General features: G+C 41.9%; 1 protein-coding gene across 3 annotated transcripts in view; it reads right to left on the bottom strand.

The window, feature by feature from the left end:
* lin7a (lin-7 homolog A (C. elegans)) overlaps window positions 1-21,960 on the bottom strand; it is a 32,812-nt gene extending 10,852 nt beyond the window's left edge. For 2 of the 3 annotated variants that reach the window (XR_015852136.1, XR_015852135.1), the window contains exons 1-6: window positions 21,780-21,944; window positions 16,586-16,704; window positions 16,041-16,112; window positions 5,533-5,742; window positions 4,190-4,405; window positions 1-2,193 (exon numbers count right to left, since the gene is read on the bottom strand). The exon at window positions 1-2,193 is cut by the window's left edge. Coding sequence is in view for 1 of the 3 variants with exons in the window: in XM_088348688.1 (XP_088204814.1) it covers window positions 4,190-4,405; window positions 5,533-5,742; window positions 16,041-16,112; window positions 16,586-16,704; window positions 21,780-21,819 (657 nt within the window). In the remaining 2 variants the exon portion in view is untranslated. Of the gene's footprint in view, window positions 2,194-4,189; window positions 4,406-5,532; window positions 5,743-16,040; window positions 16,113-16,585; window positions 16,705-21,779 lie in introns of all 3 variants that reach the window. The other variant, XM_088348688.1, reaches the window with a different exon arrangement.
* Window positions 21,961-22,532: the final 572 nt, after the last annotated feature.

Genomic DNA, 22,532 nt, shown 5'->3' on the forward strand with positions numbered 1-22,532 from the left:
GTCGTGTCATCTTAGTGGTATTATTAATATATTCAAGCCAGAGAGCAAAAGTACACTACTCACCTCTGTATATCTATTGATTTAAATCATTACCAAAAATACCTAAACTATCAAATAAATGGGCATTTTTAAAAACATTCTTAGGAGAAATGTGTATTTATATACATAAGATGAAGATCACCTATCTGAAGATGGCTGAACTTTTTTGTTAGCCATCTTGCAGCTGAAGGTACACCTTAAAAAACAAAAGCCTGTCTTCTGTTTTTCTCATTTTTGCATTTTGATAATTTTCTTCTGTTTGCTATCACTTTCTTCTTTCTTTTTACTTTTCAATTTCATATATTTGTTTTATTTTCTGCCCTCACTTTCCATGTATTTTTTTCTTTTATCTTTGATTTTTTAATTTTCCTTTCTTTTTTCAGTTTTTTTCTTTCTTCTCTTTCATTTTCTATTTTTTCCTTTCTTTCATTTTGCTCATCCATCTATCCATCCATTATCTGTACCACTTATCCTCATTAGGGTCGTGGGGGTGCTGGAGCCCATCCCAGATATCTCTGGGCAGTAGGCAGGGGACACCCTGAACTGGTTGCCAGCCAATCGCAGGGCACACAGGGACAGACAACTCGCTCGCTCATTCACACCTAGGGACAATCTAGACCGGCCAAATCACCTGAAATGCATCTTTTTGGAATGTAGGAGGAAACCCATAACCTCAGAACTGTGCTGCACAAGCGCTAACCACTGCGCCGCCGTGCTGCCCCTCCTTTTTTTCATTTTCTTCGTTTTTCCTTTGTTTTCCTGTTTATTTTACCTTACTTTTTTCCCCTTCTTTCTGTTTTTTTCTTTGTCTTTCCGTTATCCAAAGGCTGGGCAAAAATAAGAAGATAAAACGGTCACTTTGAGTTTTCGTTGTTTGTATATTTCTTTGTTTTGTTTTTTAAGCAGTCATTTTGGGTTTCACAACACAATACAGCGACATCTAGTGATTAAATATTAAACAGGGTCCTTTAAAATCGAGTTCCTGTTAAAATAGCTTCTGCCAGCTTTTCTGTGGCAGCAGACATAACTATGTGAATAATTGGCTTTATCTAACACGTGGACTTTAAACTCAGTCAAGCTATGGATAGATGGATGAGTATATTATCCTTCTGAGTAACAGAATTTCATAAAAAGAAGAACCCTGATTTAACTGCACACAAGCACACATATTTATTCATACAAATATAGAATAACAATTTCATATCAACCATGTATTCTTTTTTAATTGAATTGCTGTCAAGATATAAAATGATGTAACATGACTCCCTTGTTCTCCTGACTGGTACAAATTTGGCAGTGTCGTGTGTTGCACCTTAAATGAAACTATCCCTCACAAAGATTATAAAATGTGAGCATCACATGTACTGTATATTCCTGTGGGGTTTTTCTTAGGTCAGTTTGGGATGAATTAAAGCCAAAAGAAATTACAGAATTATCCCCACACACAAAATGAACAAGAAATAATTAACACTGGATTATTGTATGAGAGGAAAAAACATTCCACATTTTCTCCAGCAATGATTGTCGAAATACCAACACCCACATCATCTGCACAATGTAAACTTCGCCCATAAATGTCTTTCAAAATGTACACAGAAGGAACAATATAACTCTGATCATAAATAGAATCTAACTATGACAAATAAATATAAATCTGGAGTATTTGGGTTGAAAAAGGATTACATTCTGCTCACCTAAGAAATAATTATTGCGCAACAACGGAGGAGCTGAGGACATAATAACAAAAGGAGTTAAACAATAAATCTGAGGAAAAAAAAGACATTAATACATTTTTACTTTTAGCTATGACCCAAATCAATTTAATCGCCACATTACTGGCTGTGTGTTTATTGCGAAAGCTACTGGATACAAAACAAGTCTTGAGCTACAATCAAAAACTGTTTTTGCCTCCATGTTCATGTACAAGCACCAAGAGGACTGAGGCAAGATGGGAAAAAAATAGATGAACACGTGAAGAAAGACAAGCAAAAGGTTATAAAAACAGAAATTCCATCTTCTCCCAAGCACCAAATCTGGAACAATCTTACGTTATTAGGCTCAGGAACGCCAGGTTGAACGAAGGGTCCTCTTCACTCTGAGAACTGTGGATTTGGTCCAAGATATCCACCAGAAAGCAAACCAGATTTACATTTTCTGTCGGGAATGAAAAGAACATGCTGAGAGAAATTGCCTTCCTGGTGAAAGACTGCACTGCAAAAAAAATGTATGTGTTGTCTGAATATAATTTCATACTTTCTGCCTAAGATGAACAGAACCTGCGCGGACACAATCCATTATTGCTTGTTGACTGTTGGGAGGGCTTCTTAGCGGATCCTCACATATTGCGGGGAGGTCTGGTCTCGATTAACCACACTAAATAACGAATATCGGTATTGTTTTTTGTATTTGGAAAGAAATACAATACTGTTTGTATCATGATCCAGCACGCTACCATTCGCCACAGGGTGCCACTAGGACAATGGGACTGCAGAATCCCTACACCTGCCTCCAATCTTCCAAACAGGACTCGCATTGAGGACCCAGTATAAGAGTGCTGCACCAACATCTTTTTTTGTCAGGTCGTCATCAACTATCACCATGCTTATCACCATCACACTGGTTCTTGCTTCCCTGCGTTTGGGTCCACCGAAAATCAGAACAGTTTGTTTGCCGTGTATTCTTCCTCATGTTTTAAAGCACTCGTTTTTAGTTGCACTACACCAGGAGTCTCCAATCTTTTTTAAGATGAGAACTACTTTTTGTTACTTATTGGTGCAAGAGCCCCCAGATTATTAAGCATCCCTAAAAGAAACAAATTATCATGTTAATACTATGTTGTTTGTGCTATGTTAAGACCAATTTATTTACCGGAAGTAAGATTAAATTGACTCAATCAACCACGAAAAAAAATACTAGAAAATCACAATGACCCATCACTGGTGAGCTATTTCCAGAACAAGTCTGCGGGCACTTCAGGTGTCCTTAGAGGCACTCTGGTGCCCATGTGCACCATGTTGGATACCCCTGCACTACACCATGCAGTGACAACCAGTGGTCAAATAATGCACACTGTCCCTTTAAGTATTGGTTGTATTTCTAAAACATTTTTCCAGTAATAAGAAATAAATTAAACAAGAAAATTAACACATTGAATAATTTTGTTCATTTTAAAAGGACACACTGTAATATTTACTAGATGTGATTGTATTTTGTAATACAACCAAAATTGAGTGCTACAAAGCACAAGGGGAGAATACAAACTACGTACACTCAAAATGACCAAACTTCTCATTTTTTGCCCAGCCTTCTATAAGGTCTTTGGTTTTTGGGGCAACAAGAGTGTGTACAATTATGTCATCATCCTCTGAATAAGGCTCATTTTGTGTTAAAAAAATACAATTTTAAAACAAGGCAGATCTGTATGCAACATCTAGTATTTTTCCCAATTATGTAAATCAATATGAATGACATATATTTACCATTTACCATATATAAACACACTGGACGTATGAGTGCAGCTCTAGCTGATTTGAATTACTTGGAGAATTAAAAGATAAGACCCCTTGAGCCAAATAATACACAATGTCTCGAAATAAAACAGGTGGGATTAGTATCATCGGAACTAAAAGCCTAAATCGGTATCCCAAAATTGCATGGGGATTGTGGCTGAATTCCCATGAAGCTTCGATGGAAATACTTCAAAAATACTTCTACAGAAATACCACTACAATAATACTATAATACAAAAATACTACCACAGAAACATTACAAGAGAAATACCACTACAGTATTACTATACGACAAGAATACTATTACAGATACATTACAACAGAAATAAAACAAAAATACTAATTTCACAACATTTTACGACAGAGCTGCTGATTATGAATTACTTGTGGAATAAAATAATAAATAATTAAAAACAGTGGAATGTTTTTATCCAAACTATTTGATGTAAAATCCGACTTGGCCAAGCCTCACCCTGACACTTGCTCCTGCGGCCCCCTGGCAAATTGAGTTTGAGAGCCACAATGTCTCTTTGATTTCTCTAAACAAAATGGGAAGGATTACTATCATCGGAACTAAAAGCCTAAATCGGTGTCCCAAATTTAAATGGAGATTGCCGCTGAATTTCCATGAAGCGCCTCACCTACGACGTGTGATTCTGCTGAGCGGACAAATTGTGTTGCTGCTGCTGCTGCATGAGCAGCTGCTGCTGCTGGCGGCGCCGGGCAGTGCGCAGCTTCTCAAAGCGCGCCTCCATTTCCTCCAGCACTTTGGGCGTGTAACGCACCACCAGCTTCACGCTGTCCTTGGCCGCCTTCAGCAGCTCCACCGCCTTCTCGTGGTGCTCGCCCTCTACACTCTGCAAAAAGAAAACTCTTGCTATGAAAGCTGCCCTGAAATGAACAGGAGGAGGCTGCACAAGACAGTAAAAAGTAGCACGGAGCATCAATGCCTGCCCTCTCCCCTCCCCGATGGACATTTTCTCTACTCTGTGCCTTAGTAGAGCCTAAAACATCACCAAGGACAGGCTACATCCAGGTACCCTGCTGCCCTTTCGAAGACATTACAGGTACATCAGAGAAAGAACAAACACAATAAGGAACAACTTCTTCCCAAAAGCCATTACCACCCTGAACTCCCATTTATAGCATAATGCTCTGCACAACCGTCACTTTGAATATGCACATATTTGTTATAGATCATTAACTGGAACAAACCCATAACATATAAAAATGTTTTCAGAAGCATTGGCCCTGTAGGCCAAAATGTTTTTGTTTTATTTAACAAATGTTAGTAGAGGTGTGCAAACTACAGTCTGGGGCCACATGTTGCCAGGCAGGCTTTTAATCCAGCCTGCCAAACAACAATGGTCCTAATATACTGGTAATGAAAATGTATACAATAAATAAAGTACTACTAACCAAAGAGCAAGTTTTTAAGTACCATCTTTTTTCCTCATTTTCCTTTTGTGCATATACTAAATTACTACTACAGAAATACTACAAAAATACTACAAAACTAAATATCAAATTTAGTGCTTAAAGCTGGGACCTACAGTGTAATGCACGTTTTACTTTCATTCAAGAAAGAAAAGAAATACCACAGAAGAAAATACTAAAATACTACTACAGTAATACTACAAAAAATAAAAATGCACCGAAGTTCTGCTTGAAAAGCATCCTTTTACAAAAATGGGTTTTTCTAAGAAGTTTTCTTGAAAAGAAACTTTGCAATGTTCAACTTTTTTTTCACTAAACAATGGTAAAAACTAGAAACATATTTTTTTTCTGATGAAAGATGAAGGTTCAAGCTTTATTTTGATATATCATATATGTATATAGCTACAGAACTCAATTTTCTGTAGAACTTCAAAAATGAGTCAAAATGGATAAAATTGGCTGGCACCTGCTTTACCATTTCCCACACTTAAATAATAAAAAAAGAGCGGTCACTTCCCGCAGGAAATCTTTTCTTTTTAATACTCACCACTCCGTTAACAGACAGCAGCTGGTCCCCTCTTTTAAGGCCACCGTGCCGCTCGGCCACCCCACCGGGAATGATACGCGAGATGTAGATGGGCGAATTCTGCTCCTTGCCGCCCATCACGTTGAAGCCCAAGCCTTCCTCCGTCTTGGGGAGCTCCACCACCCGAGGGTGCGAATGGCCCTCGCTGGCAGCGAAAGCAGCAACCGTGGCCTAGAAATTTAGTTGAAGCAAGTATTTTTTTATTGCTTTAGTGCAGTGCTTCTCAATTATTTTATGTCATGCCCCCCTCAGAAGAAGAAATCCTCTTTCCGCCCCAAAATCGAACTTTTTTAAGTGATCACGTAATATTGGTGGGGACAAAACAAATATTGCTCACCTCACCTCCATCCATGCCAAATCTACACTTTTGACACATTATTGCCGAAGAAAAAGTCAAGCGTCTTATCAGCGTGATTGGGTTGTGAAGTGTTTACGTTACAGCTTAAAAAAAAAAATTCTGGCTGAGCGTTGCCAACATTTTTAGCATAGCAAGCACACTCGTCTTTGCTCATCACCCACGCAGGTCGCAACGATGTGCTACAGGAGTAGACTTTTGTTTGTCTCATTACCCCGCCTGTCTTTGCCTGTCTTCGCATACGTGTTAAATATTTTCTCATGGGGTCACTAAAGAGCCTGCTACACTTCATAGTCAAAGCTCAGTGTTTAATGCACTGCTTGGAGGCTAAATGTAAACATAACACTTTGTCACTGAGACTGACACTGCCCCTAGTGTAGTAGAGCTGCAATTTCACTTTAGCCAGGGTTAATAAAAATAAAAAAGGTTCCCCAAAGTGAAACGCGCCCGCGCCGTCCTTAACCGAACCTTGCGCATCCCCGCCCAGGGAACCCGTCGTACTATTTGACAACCACTGCTTTGTTGTTAAGTTGCACCTACAATTTAGGCCAGTAAGCACTATGGCAGCCACTCCAGCAGCTCCCGTGTTATTTTCGATTGTTCTCAGCTTAGGGATGCTGCTGGAAAAGTGAATTTCCCTTCGGGGATGAATAAAGTATCTATCTATCTATCTATCTATCTATCTATCTATCTATCTATCTATCTATCTATCTATCTATCTATCTATCTATCTATCTATCTATCTATCTATCTATCTATCTATCTATCTATCTATCTATCTATCTATCTATCTATCTATCTATCTACCTTGTAAATATGCATTCCTTTAATCCTGGCATTCATCATCTTTTTTTTCTCTTTTAAACATGGGGTGTGTCGTTTGAGGTATCTTTAAAAAGTGTTAAGTAAACATTTTCTCTATTACGTATGTGTTAACAATGCCCAACTAAGTTTAAATAGCCTTCAAATATATTCACCACGCCCATCTTTTTTTATCTTACTTTTATCATCGGTGTTCCAGCTTTTATAAAAGTTTTCTTTTATTATTTTTGTTCACCCAAACCCCCAAGGAGATGACAAAAGAAGTGTTTGTTCGACGTGTCTACGGAGGTCACGTATTTGCTCGCGCAACACAAGCAGCATGTCCGAGGCTGAAATAATAATTTCAGCCAGAAGATGGGTTAGGGTTAGGCCCTAACCGTTAGGGTCTTGTAAAAAATGTTCACTTTGTTGTTATTAATGACAATGAAGACAATTCTAATAATTAATAATGTTCTGTAACCCCACTCCATCTTCGTATTTCGATGCTTCAGTGCATCGCAGGGTGAAAGAAATTCTGTAATCCGTTATCCCTGATCACATATTTTTGCCGGCAGAGCTTATTTGTGGGGGACCTAGCGGTTCTTTTTGCAGCTCTGTCCACCAAAAGGGAACTGCCATCATGCGACCACAATCAATAATCCCCGGTTGCAAAAATTAGCATGCTTTTGTCGGGCCTGGTAGCTCTTTTTTTCCCATGACTGTAGTTCCGCCTAAAATGAATTCCACTTACGTGGTCCTGATCATTATCACCCAACCAATTTTGCTCCGAGTAGGGACCGGCAGAAGTCACTTTTGTCAGGTGGCGTGCCGCTCTGTCGCAGCCAAAATAATTTGCCTGGTGGTTCCGGTTTCCAACATGGCGGCGCGTGTTTACGTTGCGGCTAGTTGCTATCCGGCTATCCTACTATTTACCACTGTCCTCCTGCTTTCCTTTTTGGATAATTGCGTGGCCAATAAGACCTACAGCCGGGAGGAGCTCATCCGACTGGGTGGGCGTCTAAATTTCGACTTTTCGGGCACTTTCTATACCACCCATGACATCCCGAATGAGCTCCAAAGGGACTCGGGTTCGCCCTGATTTCCCAATCCACCGAAGAAAAAGAAAAATCGAAGACGAAGACGGCGCAAAGACAGAAAACAGAAGCGGGGATGTCGTGCAGGGGAAGCGTGTGAAGTTGAAGGAGCAACGACATGAAGATCTGTCTAATCCAACCATCATTTCTTCGTCGATTCTGCGAGTCAACCGACGCCTGATGCCCAACGCACACGAACGGCGACATCTCTTGACGATCTCTACCAAGACTACAGCTAAGTTAAATGATTCAAAGCTAAAATTTGGTCTTTTGAATGTTAGATCGCTTGCTCCTAAAGCTTTACTTGTAGATAATACTATTCGCGATTATAAACTTAACTGTATCGGTCTTTGTGAAACTTGGTTACGCCCGGATGAGTATTTAGCGCTAAATTATGCTTCTCCCCCAGACTACGAGAGTAGCCATGTAGCACGCACGTTGAAAAAGGGTGGCGGTGTCGCGCTCTGTGGTGTCGTGTAATACACTCCCCTTCCTGCGGTGTCGCTGTATACTAATGCGCAGCCTTGTACTTGTGCTTGAGAACTACCGAGGAAGAAGTTAAGTAAACACTCTATGAATGTACCGTCCGTGCCTGTCTCTGAATCCTACTACAACCCTACTACATACACAACATATTGGCGACGAGGATGACTTGGATCGGAATTTCACAACCCCTAGCTTTGCTTGAAACCCCGGGTGAGCCTACAATGTTGTACATCACGTGGATTCAGATGTTCGAAAATTACCTACTAGCATTGACTGCTAACGAAATGCCAGACAAACGAAAACGCGCACTACTGCTGCACTGTTTAGGCACAGAAGGGCAGAGAATTTTTCTTTCCCTTCCCGACACTGGCCTGTGATGCGCTAGAAACTTTCTTTGTACCGAAGATTAATGTCGTTCCTCAGCGTACCAAGTTCCGTCGGCGTGCTCAGAGACCGGGCGAGACCACTGCTCAGATCATTGCCGCATTGAGGGAATTAATTGCTAACTGTGACTTTGGCACGTTTGCTGATGATATGATTAGGGATCAATTCATTGAGAAGATGTCCTCTTCGAGAATCAGGGAACGATTGCTGTTGGAAACGGACTTAAAACTTGACAAAGCGATCGCTGTTGCTACACAAATCGAATCCGCTATGTCAGAAGCTAATGCTATTGCTCCTGTGCACGTGCCCGACGTTCCTGTGAAGTCCGTGCAACAAAGAGATAAAAGGAATCAGAGCAGTACGCATACAAAGCGCTCGAGAGATAAAAGGAATCAACACAAAACCTGCTACCATTGTGGCTCCAACTCTCATCTAGCAAATGACCCCAAATGCCCTGCTAAAAATGCAACCAATGTGAAAAAATTGGACATTTTAGTAAAGTGTGCCGCAGCGCAATTCCTACTCGATCAGTGAGAGAAGTTACTGTCCCACACCTTACTGTGTGTCATGTAGCCCCTACAGCTGCAGTCCCAAAACGCCTTACGTGTACAGTTGCTCTCCATGCGAATGATGAACAGTCAATTACTACTGACCTGCTTGTGGACACTAGTTCAGCAGTCTCAATTCTGCCAGAGAGAATTTACAGACAATCATTCATGCACTTGCCTCTCTCAAAGCCTACTGTACGTCTGGTGACCTACATGAAGAAGCCAATTCCAGTGTTGGGCTGTCTTCAACTTACTGCTACATACTGCAACCAGAGTGCACATACTGACTTCTACATAGTTCCTGACGGTACTCCACTACTGGGAATGGACCTGTTCACTGCACTTCGCCTCCACATACAAGATTGGCAGATTACAACACCTGCTGCATCGGAGATGAGTCACTCTGTCAACACTACAAATGCTTTAGGCGTTGCTACAGGTTTTATACACAAAGTTAAAGTGCGTGCAGACGTCCCTCCAGTCCAGCAAAAGCTACACAGACTTCAAAATGCCGTGCGTGACAAGGTGTCGGAGGAGCTGACGAAGCTGGAAAATTATGGCATCATGGAGATGGTGGCTGCTGTGTCTCCTGATTTTGCTGCAGACACTGCTGATGAGCTCTTTAGTGCGTGTGAGGAATGTCCAGTGCTACAGAAGGTGCGACACTACATGCAGAAGGGATGGCCTCGTACTGCAAAAGGCCATCGTGTTGTGATACCACAACAGCTACAGGAAAAAATGATCCAACTTCATGCTACACACCAAGGGATAGTTCGCACAAAACAAAGACTGAGAGACAAAAGGGTCCAGCCACTTATCTGCTGTCTGATGGAAAGGTGTGGAAAGCTTTCCACCTTGCCCATTCTTCCACCTGTGCTGCTGCTTCAGCGCCTCAGCCTGCTGATGCTGATGCTTGCCTCCTGCCAAGCAACCAAGGTGCTGAGCCACCTGAACCTGAAACTGAAACTGTGCCCTCACCACATCCCTCTCCGAGTGCACCGAGAATACGACATGCTCCTGCATGGCTTCAAGATTACGTGACTTAAAAAAAAAAAAAAAGATACAGAAAAAATGTGATGTTAAAAAAAAAAGACCTGATGAATGTTCATTGTTTTAAAAAAATGTCATGTTTGTTTATGATGTGATCCTTATACAGTCTGCTTAAGTTTACAAGGTTTACACACTTTTGCTTACCGATATTGACAGTATAGTTTCTACAATATTGCTTACCTTTGATAAATATTTACCTCTAATCTGGTAATGAATATTGAAATGTATGTTTTCTATAAGCTCATACTTACCGAAGAGTTATTGCGTATTTCAGATTAATGCTACGGTTTGTGTCCTATTCTAACAAAAAGGGAATATGTGGTGTCGTGTAATACACTCCCCTTCCTGCGGTGTCGCTGTATACTAATGTGCAGCCTTGTACTTGTGCTTGAGAACTACCGAGGAAGAAGTTAAGTAAACACTCTATGAATGTACCGTCCGTGCCTGTCCCTGAATCCTACTACAACCCTACTACATACACAACACGCTCATTTCTGAAAAAACGCTCAAATTTACTCCTCGTACCGCTAATAATCACAAGTCGTTCAAGGCTCTTGTTATGAGGTCCTCTCCATTGTCAATTTATGTGATAACTATCTATCGCGCACCAGGACCATACACAACTTTCTTAGACGAATTTGCTGAACTTTTGTCTGAACTAGTAACCTATGCAGACAAAATTATAATTATGGGGGACTTTAACATTCATATAAACTCCCCACTCAGTTCACTCACTGTTGCGTTTCAGTCTCTAATTGATGCATTTGGTTTTAATCAACTGGTTGATTTGCCAACCCATAAAGATGGAAACACTCGACTTGGTTCTGACTCGAGGAGTTTCAACCTCAAACATGACGGTGCTATCGTGTACTACAGTTATCTCGGATAATTATTTAGTTACATTTGAGGTGCTAGCTAAATGTAGTACCAAAAAAAACAGAAGGATTCACTGGACGCAATATAAGCACGGGCACAGTTTCTGAGCTCTCAGATATTCTTCCAGGAGCAGTTGCGTCCTTTCCCTCCTACAAAGGCTCTATCAAATCACTCATAAATGAATTCAATGCTACCCTGGCTAGTGCCCTGGATTCAGTAGCGCCCATCCGGCTTAAATCCCGACCTAAAAGATGCACGCCTTGGTTTAATGATGAAACTACATCCCTTAAACAAGAGTGCAGGAAATCTGAAAGAAAATGGCGCGCTACCAAGCTTGAAGTTTTCCATCAAATCTGGTGTGATAGTTTGTTGAAATATAAAGCGGCCCTGGCCTCTGCAAAATCAGCCTACCTTTCGAAGGTGATTGCGTCACAAAAGAACAATCCCAAGGTCCTTTTTGACACTGTAGCATCGCTTACAAGGCAACAGACTATCCCAGATAGCTCCACTCATTCTGGTCTTCTTTACTAAGAAGATCCAAAGCATACAGGAAGAAATCGCTAAAGACAGTATTAATTCAACACATACTAAAGCACTCAAATCTATAGATACACGACATGGTGGCTGTCCAGGGATTTTGTCCCGTTTTAGTGAACTGTCACTCGATAATCTTAAACAGATGGTGAATACGGCCAAACCGACGACTTGCCAGTTTGACCCGCTTCCAGGTTCACTTATTAAAGGTCTCTTGGCGTTCTTGCACCTTCAGTTCTAAATATTTTAAACATATCACTCTCCTCAGGTGTAGTTCCAGCGGCTTTTAAGTCCGCCGTCAATAAACCCACACTGAAAAGCCCAATCTTGATCCAGAAAACGTATGTAATTATAGACCTGTGTCAAACCTACCGTTTCTTTCTAAAATACTTGAAAAAGTAGTGGCACAGCAGCTGAATGATTTCATGTCCGAGAACAATCTCTTTGAATCAATGCAATCAGTATTCAGGGCTAACCACTCTACTGAGACAGCTCTGATTAAGGTAACCAATGATCTCCTACAGGCAATGGACTCTGGCGCATCATCACTTTTGCTCCTGCTGGACCTTAGTGCTGCATTTAACACAGTGGACCATAATATCTTGCTAGAACGGTTGGAAAAATGGATTGGTCTCTCAGGAAACGTCCTCTTATGGTTCAGATCCTACCTCTCAGATAGGACACACTGCGTTAAATATGGCGAATTGACATCTGAGCTATTTAGTGTTACCTCTGGTGTTCCGCAGGGTTCAGTGCTTGGCCCCCTTCTCTTCAGCATTTATATGCTTCCACTAGGTGATATTATTCGCAAATATAATATCAGTTTCCATTGCTTCGCAGATGACACTCAACTCTATCTCCCGATGGAGGAATCTGCCACACTAAACTGTGGAAATTTGGAGGCCTGCCTCACTGAGATAAAAGAGTGGATGTCACTCAATTTCCTGCGTCTTAACTCTGAAAAGACTGAAATGTTGGTTATTGGTCCATCTAAGTCCCGTGACTTATTCTCTAAAACCGCTGTGAACATCGACAACTGCCACATCACACTCACTTAAAAAATTAGGTGTCATTTTCGACCCCGATCTGTCCTTTCAAACACATGTGAAGAAAATTACTCGAACCGCTTTCTTCCATCTCCGTAACATTGCTAAAATTCGTCCAATACTTTCTCAGTCGGATGCGGAAATCATAATTCACGCGTTTGTTACCTCCCGTCTCGATTACTGTAATGCACTACTTTCCGGTCTTCCGATGACCAGACTCAAGAGTCTTCAGCTGGTACAAAATGCTGCAGCGAGGCTTTTAACAAGGACAAAAAAGTACGATCACATCACCCCAATTTTGGCTAACCTGCATTGGCTCCCTGTTAGCCTAAGATGCGATTTTAAGGTTCTCCTATTACCATACAAAATCATACATGGACTTTCCCCCTCATATCTTTCAGATCTGATTTCCCCCTATGTCCCGGCCCGAAGCCTTCGTTCCGAGAGCGCCGGTCTCCTGGTGATCCCAAGAGCCAAAAAGTGTTCCGCTGGTTCGAGAGCGTTCTCCATCCGGGCACCGGTGTTGTGGAATGCTCTTGCCCCTGAGATCCGATCTGCAACCTCAGTGGAAATGTTTAAATCTAAGCTTAAAACTCACTTCTACTCTATAGCATACGAATAACCTAAACGTCTTATATGTAATAACTTGTGAAGCCCTTTGAGACTATTTGTGATCAAGGGCTATACAAATAAAAATCACTTGACTTGACTTGACTTGCCGAGATCCTCTATTCTCGATCGTCTATTGCTTAGGGCCCAGTCACACAGCCGTTTGCGGCTGAATCACGGCCAGAAATTTCTGCCTGTGAGGCTGACGCTATTGGACGCTTTGAAATCGCCATACAGACGAGATACAGCAGTGCTTAACACGCGGTCGGAAATTCACGCGCGGTTGGCAACGCGAAAAAGTTTTGCGCTGCTCAATACTTTAGAGCATGGGTACACAGCCTTTCACGGGCGTATCGAGGCTGAATCACGGCCAGAAATTTCTGGCCGTGAAGCAGACGCTGTTGGGCGCTGTTGGACGCTTTAAGACCGCCATATAGACGAGATACAGCAGTGCTTTACTCACGGTCGGAAATTCACACGCGGTTGGCCGCGCGAAAAAGTTTTGAGCTGCTCAAAACTTTGAGCACGTGTTAACCGCGGGCGGCACACGAGGTAATGACGGGTAAATGACGCGGAACGACGTGCTCTGGCCGCGGCCAGGGCGTGGTTACACATGGGTAGGACGGGAAATTTCAGCGGGTAATCGTGGGTGGAGCATGGTAATAGCATGTTCTGCGCCTGTATCGCGTTGTTATTACGTGAAATTAGCGTGTTACGCGTGTGACGGTCAAACGCCTTTCTCCGCGTATATACAGCGCGATTTGCCGAGCACACGTCAGTTGTGCTCGAGACGTCAAGGGGTGGACATGGATCTCCGTCACTGTAGTGACCTCGTCTTAATCCATTTTTATTTCTTGACATTTATTTTCATTTCATAACAAGATAATAAAATCAAAATGAAAAACTATTACAATAATAATATATTGGCTTCTTCGGTGCCATAGCTTGAAATCTTGATCTTCACGGGACTGTGCCTTGAGCGGTTATGATTTCTACAGCCCGGTGTTATGCCGAGAAATGCATCCCTGCCGAGATTTGCCTCCCCTCGCTACTACAACCACTTTTACCTCGTTTTATCTCACTTTTATATCACTTTTAGGGAATGTAATGGCGAACATATAACCAAAACCACTTCGTCTTGCATTTGTTGGGAATGTAATACAACTCAAACCATTCCGTCTTTGTTTTTGTTGTGAACGTAATCGAACGGGAATGCACAGCGTATATAAAATCCTCCCCCCCTCGCGTGAACGCGCATTCTGCTGCGCTTCCAACAAAAGCGATCGTATTCTATATAAAACGCTTATTAAAACAATAAAGCGAGCTAATTATAACAATTGGGAGATCCTAGTCTATATAACGCATTTATTTAAACAATAAAGTGCGATCGTATTCTACAAAATGCGTTTGTTAACGCGGATGAAAAAGTCACCAACGTCAATGCACGCTTCCAACAAAAGCGATCGCAGCAGAATGCGCGTTCACGCGAGGGGGTGGGGGGGATTTTGCGTAGGAGTCGGATTTGGGCACAACACCGGCTCGGGAGCTTTTATACCCGTGGTCCACACGAGAAAATGACGCGGAAATGACGCGATGAGGAAGCGGAACAGTCGCCGGCGTCTGTTTTGCGGGCATACCACCGATGAACAGCGGGTTGGCCAATTTTGCGCATTTTCCATTGCGGGCAACCACGGCAAAAAAGACCCGCAAAATTTTACCAGCGATACAGACGCAAACGGCTGTGTGACCGGGCCCTTAGAGCAGAAAAAGGCAGAGCACATTTTTTTGTTTTGGTTTCTAGCTGCTAATGTGTCCCATTGTGGATAACCCACAATGTAATCCATACTTTTGCTATGGGCAAGGGTCAGGAGAGCAATTCTTTTCCCGTTTTTTGTGTCTATCATCAACAGCACTTGTGTTGGAGTGATCCATTATCCTTGGTTGACCATTGCTGCGAGCAGTGGCTTACAGAGCACATGTTAAACATGGGGTGGCTACTTTGCGTAATTTCACATATGACTGGGGGTTCTGGTCTCTATTAATCTCGATAAACAACAGATTACAGTATTAAGAATGGATGTACTATACCACATATAGAATTTTGGTTTTGGGAAGCTCAGTTTTGGGGGAAATTAATTATTACAGCTACAAACATTCCTCTGATATCTTAGATCATGCCATCACAATACACACTTAACTGAAACTCTCTTGAATTCTAATGGCATGCATTATTTTTCATCATGAGCACTGATAACTTAAAATGGCTGGTATCAGCACCGATACCGAAACCTGGTATGGGTAGTCGCCAACCCTATTTTTTATTAGTCATTACTTGTTGTCAAGCCACACAAATGTAGAACACAATTGTTTGCCAAATGTTTCCCTTTAATACAGATACCAGGTTTTGGTAATCGAAAATACTTTCAGAATGCATCAAAATAAACAAATACAAATATACAATAAATAATGTAAAAATCTTCCAATCCTGTCCCAATAGTTTTACAAAATGAAACCTATTATTCAAATATCTTTGCTAGGCGTGAAATTAAAAAGCAGCAGGTCGACCTTCAGTCGACTTTGTCGAGGCGAGAAGAAACAATCTGGCAATCGCGCAACACTCGGATTCTTTTCTGAAGATAAAACACTTGGCTCTACAGGGATTTTTATTTCCGACAGAGCGTTTTACCTTGGCTGTGGCTCTTGCTTGGTACTCTGGGCAGCCATTGACGGTGATAGTTTCATGCATGTACTGGTACACCTAAAAAGAAAAAAGTTCATCAGTTGGCCTAAAGCGGGGGTCGGCAACACATGGGTCATGAGTCGCATGCGGCACTGTGATGAGTTGTGTGATGTGATGGATTTTTTCTTGCCTTTCTTTAATTTTGTCAAAGCAATGACACATAATGTCATTCATTAATATTGTGACAAAGTTAAACTTAAGGCAGGATCCTACAACAGAGTAGTCACGTGGTGCATCTGTGATCCATTATCCCTCATCGCATCCAGATGATGCGTTGCATCCAACTTAGTCATTTTGATCGTAGGTTAACAAAGCTAATAGAACTACATACAGCATGTGTTGCATTCATTATAAGGCCTAAAGAAGGCTTTACATTTTTTTGTGGCTCCAGACTGATTTGTTTTTTTTTGGTTCAATATGGCTCTTTCAACATTTTGGGTTGCCTAACCCTAGCCTAACTGTACTCAACCCAGATGTGGTCGGGTGTTCACCTCGCGGATAGCAGTGCAGAACTCGCTCTGGAGCACCTTCTTTAGTGACTGCAACTTGTAACCTGGAACGTCGCCTGACTCCTGAAGCTTCTCCAGCAGCTCGATGGCCCTAGCAACATCTGGTAGGGGGAATTTTTTTTTTTTTTAGAAAAACTGACATGAGACACATGACTAAAAAAACAAAGATACATTGTCATCGTATTCAGATTGTTGTTTTACATGTCCATTATTTGACTAGTTTAAAACCCGGTAGACTCTTAGATGGAAGTTACAATTATTTTTAATTTGTGTCAGACTTTTTTTAAGTCCAAAAGAGGAGTTAGAATTTTCTTATTGCTAATGTTTTGGGCTCTTTTTGAGAAAGTGATTGAGGAAGTAATATTGAAATATGTTACTGCATTAATGTATAGTCATGGTTGTGAGTTTTCCGCAATAGCATAGTCATTTATATCTCCTTTACTTTTAAAGATGCACCTTATGATTATCCAAATATCTGAATATAGTTGATTTACATATTTACTACTTGTTTTGTTCACTTGATGTCTTAATGTAGCCATTGAACTAGTCGTTATAAATTCTTGAGATTGTTTTAAGTTGTTGCTGTTGGAAGGGATGCCTCGAATCCTGCCTTGAGTCTTCTCAAACCACCTGCAGGATTTAGTCTGAACAAAGGACTGGTGTGAAGCAGGGATTTGGGGAATTTTCTACTGACTTATGTTTCGTTTTTGTCATAGCCCGCCGCCATCTGCCACTCTGTTATATACATGATTATCTGCCATTGTGAAAGCGCACTGGTGAAACCATTACAGCAGGCATGTCAAACATACAGCCCCATGGGCAAGATCCGTCCAGTTGGATGATTTAATCTGGCCCGCCGTAGGTTTCTGAGGATGTCAAAGATAAAGCTAGTCTCCAGTCCTTTATTTTTATTTTTTTATTTTTTTGAAGGGGCGCCGCTACTTCGCAGATTTTCACTTTTTGCGGGGGTTTTCGGCGGAACGTCAGCGGACGCGGGATAAGGCGGCCGGAGGGATGGGACAGGACGGGGCGGGGAGGCGGGGGTCACTCCCGGGCCACGCAACGGAGCGAGTTCGGCGGACGCGGCTTCACACGGCGCGATGCGAGAAAAGGCGGCGGGCGTGATCGGGCTACCCCCGTAACTGGGGGGAGCCCGCTCGTCCGACGACCCCAGTAGCGCGGCGCGACCACAGGCGGCTGTCGGCGGGCGAAAGGCGGCGGACGTGCGCGGGACCCCCGTAACTGGGGAATCCCCCTCGGCCGATGACCCTAGCACGGCGCGCCGTTCTCGTTTCCTGGCGCGCGGTTTCGATGCGGCTTCCGCTTCACCGCTCCCCCCCTAACCCCACAGGTCCCCCCATCTACCCCTTCCCCCGCGGCCGCCCGTCCGTCGGCCGGAGCCATCGAGGGCCGTGAAGCGGCGCGTGGGACGCTAACAGCGGCCTCTGCGCCAAGCGCCCAACCCGCTCGGCTTGTCACGGTGTCGTGGTTATCGCGCCCGAAAGTACCCGCGCCGTGAGTTAGGGGCTCGCTCGGTGCAGCGCAAGTATAAACCCTGTCGTGAATTTGTCTCAGATCGTCCCGGGCGGACGTAAAATCGCCCAGCTGTACGACTCTTAGCGGTGGATCACTCGGCTCGTGCGTCGATGAAGAACACAGCTAAATGCGAGATCTAATGTGATTTGGAGCTGCGATTGGCTGGCAACCAGTTCAGGGTGTCCCCTGCCCACTGCCTGGAGATGGCTGGGATGGGCTCCAGCCCCCCCCGCGACCCTAATAAGGATAAGCGGTGCAGATAATGAGATGAGATGAGATTTTTTTTTTTTAAGGTGCGCCGCTACTTCGCGGATTTTCATTTATCGCGGGTGGTTTTGGTCCCCATTAACCGCGATAACCGAGGTCTCACTGTAAATGGAAACCAAATGCTCTCTCTGACCACTAGAAGGCAGTGTTGAGTTTAATTAGCGTGGTCAGTTGATTTAGATATGAAACTGCATACACTCAACTGTTCAAATGAACCAATAAATACATTCAATGCCAAACAGGAAAATCTTTTTCCCCATTGTTTATGAATAAATGTGTTGTGTTTAGAAATGATCCTTTGTCATTAGTGATTCAATTATGTAGGTTAGATTGCTAATGTAGGCTGAATGATAAAGTGCAATCCTGAGAAACAAAGCTAACAATATGAAGTTGACATTCTTTTACTGGGAACAAAAGGCATTACAGCCTTATTCTGTACTCACAAGCTTGAAATAATGTTTTATTTGTTTTTCTGTAATATAAACAACTGAACTGCCCAACTCAAGCGCTTGTTTAACCCGTGGTGTCACACAACCCAAATGTTAAAAGAACATGCAGAGTAAGAAAAAAGTAATTTGATGAATGTAATAACATTTACCAAAGATTTGAAGTTTTTATTACAAACAGTGATCTTGTGTCATATTGGGGGTCTTCAAGAACTAATTGAACCAGATGGCAGAGCAATTAATTCAGACCTGACAGGATAGTTACATAAACAGGAGAAATAATGACCACGAGGAAAGCAGCAAATGTTGCCCTTTTTCCTTTGATAAACTCCCTAGCTAATCGGCCTTGGTTTGTGTTGAAAAGTGGACTCCAGCAGATGCCACCCCAATTAACTCAGACCCGACCTGGGAAACCCGGTAGGAATATTAATTGTGCCTTTTTGACTGAAATCTAATTCATGCTCATTGTGTCTTTTTAACATGTAAAAGACAGGCAAATTTTCATAGCTATGCCTTGATAGGCTTAGCAAATTGATTCTTCATAGTTTGTTGTTTCTTTCCTCCTTTGGCATCATGAGAGTGAGTTCCCATTGACAGTAATTGCACTTCAGTCGCTATAATGTACAAGTGGGTCATTACGCCGGATGAGAGAGGGACAAAAAAAAAAAGGATTGCTCCCTTTTTAACACACAGAGCACAGAGTGGGAGAGGTATGACCACAGATAACCCCTGCCAACCCATGACTTCCTCAAGAAAGTAATTTCCTACATAACAATAACAGGAAGCGCTAAGGTGATACCGGTCCCATATTGTTTTTCTATTGTTGCTCAAGAAGGTTTTTTTTTAAAGAGTTAATTTTTTCATTAAATGAGACTTGTTACAACCCTGGGAAATTTTAACATCCTAGTGATTTCCTTTGATGTAAAAATAAACAAAAATGATTACAATGAACATACCATATAGGGGTGAATGGTTACTAATCGCAGTAAATTAACAATTCCGACAAATAAAAACAAATGGGACACTTTTTAAATTAGAGTTTTTGATTATTTTTTTAAAACCAAATTTTCAGCTCATTTGTATCAAAATATAGGATTTTTTCAAATAAATACACACCAAATGCTCCTTTCCGCCACTAGAGAGAAGTAAAAGTGAAAAAGAGCTGACTTCTAGTCACAGACAATATTGTGCAATATTTCTCAGCTTCACTAGAACCAGCCAAGAAGTTTGATCTGATGTAATTGCCTGTTCACTAATATAACAATTATTTTGTATTTATTTTTTTCAAAGCATTATTCATAGATCTCACGTGAGTTTATTTGTTTGTGACATTCGTGGTGAGTTGGTTCAGGTGTAAAGCTGTATGAATTCAACTGTTAAAAAAAAACATTGTTAAAGGGACAGTGTGTACTATTTAGTGCATCCTAGTGGAACAAAAAAAAAATCCAGTAAAAAATAACATTGATTGAATACTCTGCAAAAATACATGAACTATCATAACAATGTTTTTTTTTTTTTAGTCATAGATCGAGGATTTTTTATTTTTTTCAACACCAATGAATCCTCTCTTAAATCAGCGCCATGTTGTTCTGGAATCCTGCCACTACAATCTGCCGTGTATCACCGGTCTTCGCTTGTACTAGATAACACAGTTCCATTTAGCGGTCAAATACTACACATTGGGACTTTAACACATTTAAAGCCCCAAAAAACATTCATTATAATTTGTAAGGTATGCTACAAATGTGGGCTGAAGAATAAAGCATAAAACTGAAAAACAAAGCTGAATATGTGGCGTTTGACCCGGCCCACCTGAGAACATAAAGTCTGGAACCGGCTCCGAAGCAAACTTAGTTTGACATGTCTGTATGGAAAACATCTGTCTTCGACCAATACATATTCTACGTTCGAAGTTGGAATTATTGGCCCACTGGGTGGGAAACTGTATTCTCTACACCGCTCCGACATGCACAGAAGCTTGAATAAGCTTACACTTTGCACAAAAATTGTTTGTGTGAATGCATTTTGATTGTTTTCCTGCACTACCCGATGGGATTAGTTCATCACTTTTTTTTACATAAAAATGCACAGAACCATTGTTGATTTTGTGCACACCACACCACAAACTAGAATGATTTGAGTCACAAAATCCAGCCTTTTCCAATATTTTGAATTCATACACCTACTGTCAAATTGTACACACCCAATTTCTATTCTACACCTTAAAATGCGTTTTAGTGCCAGTAAAAACAAAATTAATCGTTTACCATTGAGTTTCAATCTTCTGTGCACTATTATCGAAAAAGCGAGGCTTGTTTTTATCGGCATGTTGACACATGAATTAAAGCATTCCTAAAGTGGAAAACAACTTCTCCCACATTGTTGATAGGTTGTGAAACGAGAGCGAGAAATCTTGAATGTATTTATAGTCAGTGGCAGATTTTAGGATTGCTGTGCTGCCTAGCCACGGTATCTGCTTTCTGACAAGGTCAGTATATCATATTCTTTCTAAATTGATGCTAATAAAACGTGCACATATTTGTCAACGGTATTATCTTGGGAGCTGTTCCTTTTGAAAGAGATAAGAGCACATTAAAAAAATGAGAAATGAATCATTGAGAAAGTCGACAAGGATTAAAGGGGTATAATCACGCCTGGTTAGCATGCGTGCGTATGATTTCGCTTTGCAGGTTACATAATGGGAATCGTAGAGAAAACGACGACACCATCATCAAAATAAATCAAGCATTGTCCCCTGAGTGCACTTGAATGCACCGTCCTGCAAGCCAGCACGTGAACGCAACATACGGATGAGGAGTCTGAATGACGTCTGCGTAAATATTTGAATGGATTCTCCCTTTATCGATATTATTCCAAATGACCTAAATGCAAAACGAGGCGGCAATGGCGAGGAAGACACCCCTTACCTCGATCCAGAGTGAGCGGCTGTTGGAGTACGGTCGCCATGTCTGAATGACTGAAAATGTTTCGGTGAAGGAGAGCGAGCGAGCATTGGATGATGGATGGAGGCAGCCAGCAGAAACTCTGAAGGGGCGCACGAGAGAGAGAGGGAGGGGAAGGAAGCGAGAGGGAGAGAGAGAGATAGAGAGAGAGAGAGGGAGAGAGAGAAAGTGAAAGAGAGGGGGGAAGAGGAGAGAGAGAGAGAGAGAGAGAGAGAGAGAGAGAGAGAGAGAGAGAGAGAGGTACCCAACAAGTGAAAGGCAGAGGTAGAGACACATAAAAAATAGAGAGGTAGACAGATACGGGGAGAAAAAAGAAAGAAAGAAAGAAAACTGAGATGGAGAGACACACAAAGAGACAGAAAGAGGGTAGAGAGATCGATACAGAAAGAGAGAGAGAGAAAGAAAGAGAGAGAGAGAAATACAGGGAAAGAGAGACCCACAAAGAGTGACAGAGACAGCAAAAGAGTGGGGGGGTTAAATAGAAATAGAGATGATGAGAGAGAGAGAGTTAGAAAGAAAGAGAAAGGGATACAAGGTAAGAAAGAGACAGAGAGAGAAATACAGAGACAGAGAAGGAGGAAGGAAGAGAGTGGGGCACAGATTAAGAGGGAGAGACAGAAAGCGATATACATAAAGAGACACGAAAAGTCAGACTTAAGGAGAGAAAGAGTGAGACATAAGAGGTAGAAAGGTTGCCAGACAGACAGATGGACAGAG

The sequence above is a fragment of the Urocampus carinirostris genome, chromosome 11 (genome assembly GCF_059441175.1).
Source record: "Urocampus carinirostris isolate Australia breed hairy pipefish chromosome 11, RoL_Ucar_1.0, whole genome shotgun sequence".
NCBI lineage: Eukaryota > Metazoa > Chordata > Actinopteri > Syngnathiformes > Syngnathidae > Urocampus > Urocampus carinirostris.